The sequence below is a fragment of the Centruroides vittatus genome, unplaced genomic scaffold, assembly GCF_030686945.1.
Source record: "Centruroides vittatus isolate TY-2023 unplaced genomic scaffold, ASM3068694v2 contig_858, whole genome shotgun sequence".
In the NCBI taxonomy this organism is placed as follows: Eukaryota; Metazoa; Arthropoda; class Arachnida; order Scorpiones; family Buthidae; genus Centruroides; species Centruroides vittatus.
The window spans coordinates 193,485-203,834 of record NW_027122560.1 but is presented as its reverse complement, the minus strand read 5'-3'; the positions used below and the strand labels follow the sequence as shown (position 1 = coordinate 203,834).

The window sequence follows — 10,350 nt, the reverse complement described above, 5'->3', positions numbered from 1 at the left end:
AGTAATATAATATCTGATTAACTATTTAAAAACATCAAATGGATTGTTTCTATATTGAAAACAAGTATTTATTTATGTATGGGATGACTCAAAATATCATTTAAAAACGGTTAAAATATTAACTGACTTTCGGACCACTACCACACACACACACACACACACACACACACACATATAGGCCTATATGTATATATATATATATATATATATATAAAGTCTTTAACACTATAATTAATTAGCTAAATAATGTAATGAAACAAAGAAAATAACGGATTTCCTGGATATTACGATACATGCGCACAATAGAGGGATGAATGTTCTCTTATGTGGGACGATTACCCTAGCAACAGTTTAACCTTGCGTCTGTTATTCACGCTCTTCTGCCTATATTTGTAATGGAATAAGTATATAGCAACAGAGATAATTTATTGATAGGGGTAGCCTATAACAAGTTAGAATTTAAGCAAGCTATTTGACAAAAACTAATATTTTGTAAACCAATTAATGAATATAAGCCTCTTGTAAGAGTCATTGAACACTTAAGCCAGGTCTATAAGGGTTGAAGGCCTAATTTTATCTTAAAAACTTTATCTTATCTTGGTGGAAACGTGATTGATCAGACAATGAATAGCGTTTGACTGAATGACTACAGGATGTTCCTCCCTTCTGATGGTTAAACTTTGAACGGATTGCGACTTTCTAAATAACGAGGTGAGTTCATTGTAAAGGAAATAAATGTCTTTATAAAAAAAATTACATACAGAATTCGTTTATAGCTATTACTTATATTTATACGTTGTCGATATCGGATACTGATTTATAAATTGTTTTTACTTAAATGTTAGGCTCGTATAATTAAAAAAAATTTGAATTCTTGTGTCTTCTCAGTTTCTCTTTTAGTACTATAAATAGGGTCGATTTAGACTTGTTATCGTTGTTATAAGAGGTTCGTCTTCTTAAAATAGTAATAAATTTAAACTTAGAACGTCACATTACACGGCTTAAAATCTCACGGTAGACATATAGTGAGGCCCTAAGCCGTAGACTTACAGCATGAGATTCTTAACTGTAACTTGTTATATTATATGTCAATCTTTTAACACTATAAACAGCGTCTATTTAGAATTGTAATGGTTATTACAATACATAAGAGGTATACTACTTTTTTCTCAAATAATAATCTATTTAAAAGCGTAAGGTGTTAATTAAGCTGTAGGTTGTCGCGTGACGTTCTTAGATACAGCTTATCTTAAATGTAAATCTGGCTTTATTATACAGTTTTCAAGTTAAATTTTCGATTGTCTGGATTATTAAATTGATTATAAAATAAATTTTTAATTTATACCAAATAACATATAATTGCTATTTTAAAATATATTTCAAGCTGTTAAAATTTTGAAATAAAACGAATCTTTCTAAACAATAAATAATAATTTCTAAAAATAAGATATAATTTTAATGAATAATTTATCATTTCTTAAGATTGTCGCTTCCATTTATATATTTTGTCAGAATAATGTTTTATATTATTTATAATACTATATACAAATTCAACTTCAATCAACTAAGATAACTTTCAATTTTAATTATAATTTTACTTTCTCAAATGTTTAGACAATTTGCAAAAGGGAGTTCCCAATCTAAGTGGCTTTAAAATTTACTTGCTGTTAAGCCGAAAATTTCCGTTTTACTCGGGTTTTATTATGTAATTAGTCTTTTAAATTCTTCTGTTCCCGTATTATACGAGTTTCCGGCTTATAATAGTATTTTACGTAGCAAATCATTCCGTTTCGCGATTTATTTTCTGTTTAGGGGTTTCTACTTTGTATAGGGTTTTCGTTTTAAACAAGTTTTATTGTAATGATAAAATATTAGTAATTCGTTTAGAATAAATTACATTATGTTTCAATAAATAATGTCCTATGAGCAATTTTTAATAATAATTCATCATCTTATGAAAATAATGATTTTATGAAAAAACAATAGATTTATAAGAATCTTTTCTACTGTTTTCATTTATGAAATCCGTTGACTATTTATTAAACTACGTATGAAGTCGGTAATAAAACAAATAATAATCATTATATTTCTTCTTTAATTATTTTAGTTTAAGATGAAGTTCTTTAAAAAAGGAATTGAAAATTATTTTTTATATTTTGCAATGTCTCGATTCTTCCTCAAAATATTGAAGAATATTGTATAACCATGGATACAGAAGGTTTATTTTTCTTACTACATAACGCAGGAATAATTCACTGATATTTCGATAACAGAAAATCAAGTATTAAATTAATAAGTTCAGACCTATGTTCATAAATATTTTATTTTATTTTCATTAAAGGGCTATAATAATATTCAGGTATATACATTAATGCTTGTTAATCCCACAGAATTTCCAAATTTACTACTGTAAGCAGTAATTAACAGATATTAGAACAACAGTTAGGTGATAATAAATGGCGTTTAATTCTTTCAATAGATAGTGTTTTTAATAAAATTTAATTTAAAATTTCTAAATGGAATGCAGCTTTAGATTTGTGATTGATTAGAACTCTTCTTTCTCATCGCATTCAGTTCTAACTTGCAATTTAATCACAAAAATATCTGTATAAAATCTACCGAAAAATTCTTTATTTGCTATAATAAACCAAACAAAATATAAATACATATGTTTAATTAAAAAAAAAAAAGAAAAAATAGCAATTGTTTTCAAATGTGTAGTTTTTAAAAATAATATTGCAGTTAATATAGTGTTATAAGAAAATAATTAGTTTTATTAAAAATAAAATAAATGACATGATAAGAGAAATTTATCTTTATCATAGAATTACATTTGTTCTATTATATCAAAATGTTATCTTTTGCATATCAATCATTTTTCTCTTGTCATCATTATTAATTTATTAATAATGATAAGAAAGGAGAGGAAAAATTATATTGCTCGTGCTTTTATTTTTTTAATTGTTGATTACAATAAGATTACCACAGGTCTTCTTTTCCCCGGACATGTTCTCTTTTTGATGGTATCATTCGATTCATACTTAAAAAATATGTTTTAATATCCAGTTAAAGCATACAAAATATACTTAAAACAATACTTTATTATTTAATATACTTTTCAACACATAATATATTATTATTAAAATTAACAGAATGTTCTTTATAACAGCGCTTTATGAAACAGTTAAATAATTAATGTTTTAAACTTACGATTTTTCAGGAACTAACAGAATTTTTTAAGTTATAAAACCTTAAATATTCAAGAATAATTTGGAATTTTATAATAAATATAATTAACTTCTGGCATCTAATTATTAATAAAAGAAATTTTCTTCATGCTTCTTAGTATACGAGCAGTCGGCCGGATGGCCGAGCGGTAAAGGTGGCAGCCTACCGCTCTGGGGGACCCGGGATCGAATCCGAACGGGTCGAATAATCCCCAGGAATTTTTCGGGGGGTGGTCCGTTCGGATATGTCGGGCCCCGTCCCTCACCATCCAGTCGCCCCATTGTGGGCCTGGCCGAACCCATAATGGGCCTACTAAAAGAGGCCCTCTTAGTGCCCACAGGGCGGAAAGAGTTAAAAAAAAAAAAAAAAAAAAAAAAGTATACGAGCAGTTTCTTGTTATTTTCTAAAATGTAAATGCAATAAAGCCTTTATAAAACAGATCCTCGATAAAACGGACACCTGACTAAAAGGAACATAAATCTTGAAATGGAATTATTTTCTATTGGAAACCAGTCAAATATTGAACAGGAAGACATTTTGGAAAGTAGTTGCATTGGATAACCTGTGTAAAGCGGAATTTTTCGATGTAATAGCAACTAAATTCATAATTAAAACACATTCTAAAGGGATTGGAAATTTTAATTTTTATTATTTAATTCTGAATAATAAGAATTAAAAAATCAATTTTTTTATCATATTTATTTTCATATTACTATTAATAAAGAGAAACTTAGCCTATATTAACTAGAAGTATTCATATTCAAATATTTAAATGAGTTATTTGATTATTTTATAAAGAAATTCTAAAATAATTATTTTTGATTATTTTTATGAAATAAGAAAATAGTTTTGGAAATTTATGGTAATGACCTTTACATAGGGATAGGTTAAGCGTAAATACAAAACTCTGTTGGCTTCATTCTAGTCTTTATAAGTCCGGAATTAAACTTACTTTCTGAAGATATTTAAGGTTGAAAGGATTTTAGCAGTGGTATAACGTCATTGAAGATATGAGGATAAAAAAAAATACAAAAAAAAAAAATACAAAAAAAATTGATGATTCGTCAGTATTATACGCTTTTTGAAATTTTTAAATCTTTCATAATCATTGTATTTCAAGTAACTAATTGATATTAGATTTATTTATATATAGAAAACTACAAGAAATTAAAGAGGCTCTGTACTGTTTTACTAATCTTTCTGAGGACACTAGTATATTGGGGGGGAACATAAATTTTAATGATATGAATAATTTTTAATAAATGATTTTTGAAGCCCAAAGCATATCATTCTCTTGTCTTTCCCTCTGTTAGGACATTTATATATTGTTTGTACTGTACTATATAAGAAAATTACACATAGTGGCGCTACGGTCATTTTAAAGCCACGTTTTACATCAGCTAGATGACGTGGTTGTCTACTTGGCTTGAAAATTAAGGTATGATTTCAACTTTAAGAAAGAAATTAGAATCTACCACTTTTAACATAGGTACATGTATGATGTTTTACATATTTTGATACATACTGTAGGGCTGAATGTTTGTATAAATTAAGTTATATAAAAATAAATCTCATTTATATTGGTATAGGGTTACTGTATGGTATGCAGAAGGAGTATATGTTCTCCGCTTGGTTACCAGGGGTGCATATACTTTTGGAATCAAACTGATCCAAGATCACTTCGATCGTTCAAATCGTGTATACAAAGGAACTACTGCGATCCGATCAATCTCTATTTGCGTATACAAACGCCATCTAGGATCAACTGGATCGCGATCAAACTAATCCGAGCGGAGAGTAGGATCGTTTGGATCAGATAAAAGAGATTAAAGATGGCGGCTTCCATGGTTGAAGTTAAGCTTACAGTAAATAACGAAGAAACACGTTTAATTGTTGACAAGGAAACTTATTTAAAACTTATAAATGACAAGTAAAAACATCATTATTAAAATATCCGATAAACTGAGATGAAAAAATAAGTATATTTTGCTAGATTGTACAGCAAGAATGTATGGCCTGCACTTTCATCTTTTCTGCAAGTTTTATTTTTTAATTTTGTGAAATTTTTATTTAAATTTTATTTTGTGGAAAACAATTTTATTCACAGAGTAATACAATTTAAAAATTCGTACGAATGAGCACAAACAATTTTGTCAAATAAACGATAATTCGTAACAGCGTATGTCGTTTAGTACTAACTACAGTTTTAATATCGAGAGATAAAATGGATTATTTTAATTTAATTAATTGATCCTTGTTAATTAACATATATAAAATTTAAAAGATATTATACTGAATTTTAAAAATATTATACGTATATGTTAACTAACAAGCAGAGACTATTATTAACTAACAAATGTTTGCCGCCATTTTCGATCCTACTTGTATACTTTCTGCCATGACAGAAGCTATCTGTATCACGTGACAAGGACTGATCCGATTTTACAGATCGATCCATACAAAACGAAAAGTATATGCACCCCAGATGTTCATTTGGTGCATTTGTTCTTCCTTTTGAGTTTAAAAAATGTCTTCCTGTACCCAAATATAGCGTAGTTTTACTTACCAGAACAATTTATCCTCCGTTCATAATTTTTTCATCTGGTAAGACTGTATTCGTAAGATGTTACGATTCTTAAGGCAATTTTCATAAAACATTGTAATAGCATATATGCTAGAGCTTATAGCTTTCCTTTAAGAATAAAAAGAGAGCTGAAAGGAAAGCTATAAGCTCTAGCATTATTTACTTTAAAATACTTAAATATATTTTTATAGTAATTTAGTTTTAAAAAGACTACTTAAGACATTATGGATAAATCAAAACTAAAAACGCTTTGCAAAATTTTAAGAAAATATATTAAAAAACATAAAATACTTTTTTAATTTAAATAATTCGCTTTTCATTATTTTAGAATGAAAATGCTAAAAAGCCTTTTTTAAAGTAATAAACATTATTTTTAAAAATGCTGAAAAGCTGTTATAAATGTGATAAAATATACAATGAAAATTTTACTAAAAGAAGGAAAATCTTGTTATTGAATTGCCAATGGCTCTAGAATATCATATGTGACCTTTATAGCAAAATCATCCAAAAATCAAGTATTCTGAATAGATTTACTTTCTGTCTTCTATTATATATTAAATCTGGAAAAATATTCATAAAAGACAAGAAAGTGAATTAGAAACAAGCGTAGAATCAATGGAAAATATATACTTTGAAATGATTCTAAAGGATATAAAATGCTTTGATTATAAATATTTAAAGGAATTTGGTATTAAGATGCTTTCTTCTTGAATTAACAATGAAGTAGTTTCTGAAAATTATGTGATTTTTCTATGCATTTTAAATTCGAGTTCCAAGGCCAACGTTTTTGAATAAGTTAATGAATTTTAAATAAATTAGATTTTGCATTATTTGTATATGGATTTTGAACTGAATTTATCAAAAGTACAGAGATCTTAACTGCTAAAAGGAATGAAACAAATTAGAGGATTTAACATTTGAAAAAAGAAGAATCTTGATAACATACTTCGTTTGTTTCATATCAGTGTTTTTTTAAGATTTATTTTGAACAATAGGAAAAACCAATACGTCTAAATATATGAGGAAAACTTTATTTTACTTCATAAAAATACTACTTTTATTTTTGTTTAATAATCACTTGTTTCTAATGCCTTTAAATATTTAGTTTTTTTTTTTTTAAATAAATCCAGCAACGAGTAGCGTTACTTTCTCGGCGAAAAAGATATGTTTAAGAAACACATTAGCAAAATTTAAGATATTAAAATTGTGTGTGGCGCTATCTATTTGAGATTTTGTTTAAAAAATATCTTTTATATTATTCATTATAAAAAAGACAAAAAAAAGGTTTAATTTTGAGGGTAGAGATGAATTTTTAAAATGTGGATATTTGCAAAAATACCAGAGAGTCAAATTCGACAGGATTCCAATACTTTCCTGTGTATGCATAACAGTCGGGAAAGTAACGTTAATTTCTGGATTTATAGATTAAATGTTGTAATATTTTACAACATTTAATTCATAAATTGCCACACATAATTTAGCGAAAGAAAGGAAGAAATTGTTAACAGAAAACTAGAGGCAAAAGTGGTTAAAAATGTACTAATCGATGATAATGACGTATCATATTTTATATTGGTTTATTTCAGCCATTATCTTCAAGAATAGATAAGTAAAAAGTCTTCTCATACTAAAGCATTCAAATCAGAAAGATAACAGAAAGGATATTTTCTAAAATTTTTTTCAAAAAGTGATGAATAATGTAAGACAACGAGAAAAATGTACCATTTTGATGAAATAGAATTACAAAATTTTCATGAACAGCCATAGAAAAAGTGCAAAGAGGATAAAAGAAAATTAAGTTATAAAAAAGTGAATGAATATTTTATATTTCACATATCACACATAAACCATCCATTAATTCAGATATTCTTCAAAGGAACGACAGGTACTGTACAGTACATTATATATTGTGTAGAAATTCTATTTATTAAGGATTAATTGATAAAAATTATTATGAAGATTTTGGTGCTTTTGTAAACTATATTATGAATAATTCTAATAAAGTATGTATAGAAATACACTGTTTAATTTTTTTTTCTTTAATCTTATAAAAATTATTGTGACGCTTTTTCTGTTCTAATATTCATATTATTTATAGTATATTCGATGTTACTTTGTTTCAGAAATTTAAGGTAAGAAAATTGCATCTCTGCAACAAAACCGATACGAATTTGACCCGTACGAATACGACAAATTAATTTATTTTTCTTTATATACAGGATATTTCTATATTTTGTGAATAGAGAAGAGCAACGTGAATTGAAATTACATTTAATAAATTTAATGTATAAATGGTGTATAAATCCATAATCACAATATTTTTCTTAACTTGAAAATGATAAATTGACACATAAAATTGCCGATTAGTTATTTATTGTTTTATGGCACACGAGCCTATTAGGATAAATTGTGGCAAGAAATTACACTTTAATGTTATCAAGCTTCTATATTGGCTTCTAATTGAAGTCCTCAGATTAGAAGCCAGTGTAGAAGCTTGATGATAATAAATTTCAACAGGACAAGAAGCATATTTCTATCAAATTACACTTAATTGTATACTTACATTTTTCATCTTGATCATTTTAACTTTATATACCTTATGCATGTTTAAATCTATATAAAGATATTTATTTTATTTATTTCTTATTTAAATATTTGTAAAAATATTACATGTACAATATATTTTTCATAAAAATTTTCTGTTTCATCTGACACAAGAAATTGGAAACAAAAATAGATCAGGCATTAATCGCCATCAATTTTTTGCAGATGGCTTCGATGAGGAATATTCCTTCTTACAATGTAGCAAACGATGGATATATCCTTCCAGGAAGTTTTCCTTTGGAGAGCTATTATTCAGGATTGAAATACCCGGCCGAAGATGGAGATATATTTATTTCCACCTATCCTAAATGCGGAACCACTTGGTGCCAATACATTTTATTTCTGTTGTGGAATGACGGAAAGCCAATTGAAGAAGGGCAGAGCATTCATGATTTCGCCCCACACTTGGAAGAAAAAGGGGCTGAATTTGTGATGAAAATGGCCAAACCTAGAATAATCAAAATACATTTGCCTTTTTACTTGACTCCATATAACAGTAAATCCAAGTATATTTACATTGCTCGAAATCCCAAAGATTGTTGCGTATCTTTTTATCATCATACTAGAGGTTTCCCTAAACATTATAATTTCCAGAATGGCACATTTGACGACTATTTCGAATTATTCATTACAGGTCAAGTTGATTCTGGAGATTATTTCGACAATCTCTTATCTTGGTATTCACATAAAGATGACGATAATATATTATTCTTGTTATACGAGGATATTAAATCGGATCCCGAATCCAATATTCGTAAAATCGGCTATTTTTTAGAAGGAAAATTTGCTAGTTCTGTAGATAACAATGATATTTTAGAAAAAGTAGTAAAAAATAGCCATATTAGTGCCATGAAAGCGACACATAAAACAGCTTGGAGTTCCGAAAGACCTAAAAATATGCCTGATTTTTTAAGAAAAGGTGAAGTAGGTGATTGGAAAAACTATATGAGTGAAGATCAGACAAGAAGAATGGATGAAAGATTTAGAGAGAAATTAGGAAAATCGGAAGCTCGTTATTTATGGAAAGAATACGATATATAATCGACTATTTCCATTTAAATTTTAAGTTTTCTTACTTGGGTATATGCATAACCGGGATGAAACATTTAAAGAAAATGACACTTTTTAAGAAGATAGATCAATGTTCTAATAAAGAATTATAATAAATGTTAAATGATTAATTAAAATTTATTAACAGAACAAATGCGAAAAAATCTATTATCAAATTATTAACGAAAACTAGGCTATATTCGCCACCCTGTGGATACTAAGGTCTTTTTCTCGCCCAATACGGGTTCGGTTAGGGCCCACAATGGGATAGATCGAATGGTGAGGAATCAGACTTAGAATATTTAACACAACTCATCCGGAAATTTTCTGAGCCATTTCGAAATTAAATAAAAATTTAATAGAACGATAGACTGATATCTTTATTGCCTGGACAACCATTCAGCATCACGTGTCAAGTTGTATGAACTATTACAGTATAAATATTATCAAATTTTAAAATAAATTACCTTTTGAAGGATATTAAATATATTTTTAAAAATTTATGTCAGAGATAATAAAAACGCATTTAATGAATATGATTATGTTCCATTTTTATTAGCTTTACTACCTCATTCATAACCTAGTTCTTAATCTAACTCTTTGTCATGAAGTTCTATAGCTACACACAATAATTTATATGAATATTATTCAATAACATGATTTAAAATCTTTTATTAATTTTTTAGGATAGGAAGAAATATTTTACAGGATATAAAATAAAAATGTATTTATATTAATAATATTATTTTAAAGAGCTTATGTTACAGTTTATAGAAATGTAATACTGTGTTTCCGCTTATAATTGTCTAAAATTGGATATGAATATGTCATTTAGTCAAGTTATATTCTATTACTCTAAAGCACTTAAACCACATTAGTGTAGT

At 27.2% G+C, this 10,350-nt stretch overlaps 2 protein-coding genes across 3 annotated transcripts in view; both read left to right on the top strand.

Annotated features, from left to right (window-relative positions):
* Nucleotides 1–432: 432 nt before the first annotated feature.
* The window catches only part of LOC136982642 (rho-related BTB domain-containing protein 1-like), a 52,045-nt gene continuing 42,127 nt past the window's right edge, over nt 433–10,350 (top strand). The window contains exon 1 of the mRNA XM_067279197.1: nt 433–711. The gene's annotated coding sequence lies outside the window, so the exon portion shown is untranslated. The remainder of the gene's footprint in view (nt 712–10,350) is intronic.
* On the top strand, nt 4,619–10,005 carry LOC136982643 (sulfotransferase ssu-1-like). 2 transcript variants are annotated; one of them, XM_067279202.1, is made up of 2 exons: nt 4,619–4,666; nt 8,582–10,005. In XM_067279202.1, the coding sequence occupies exon 2, from the start codon at nt 8,582–8,584 to the stop codon at nt 9,455–9,457; it is 876 nt and encodes a 291-aa protein (XP_067135303.1). In that variant the 5' UTR covers nt 4,619–4,666; the 3' UTR covers nt 9,458–10,005. The 2 variants fall into 2 exon arrangements, with proteins under 2 accessions (XP_067135303.1, XP_067135302.1); XM_067279201.1 differs by having other exon boundaries at nt 4,628–4,717.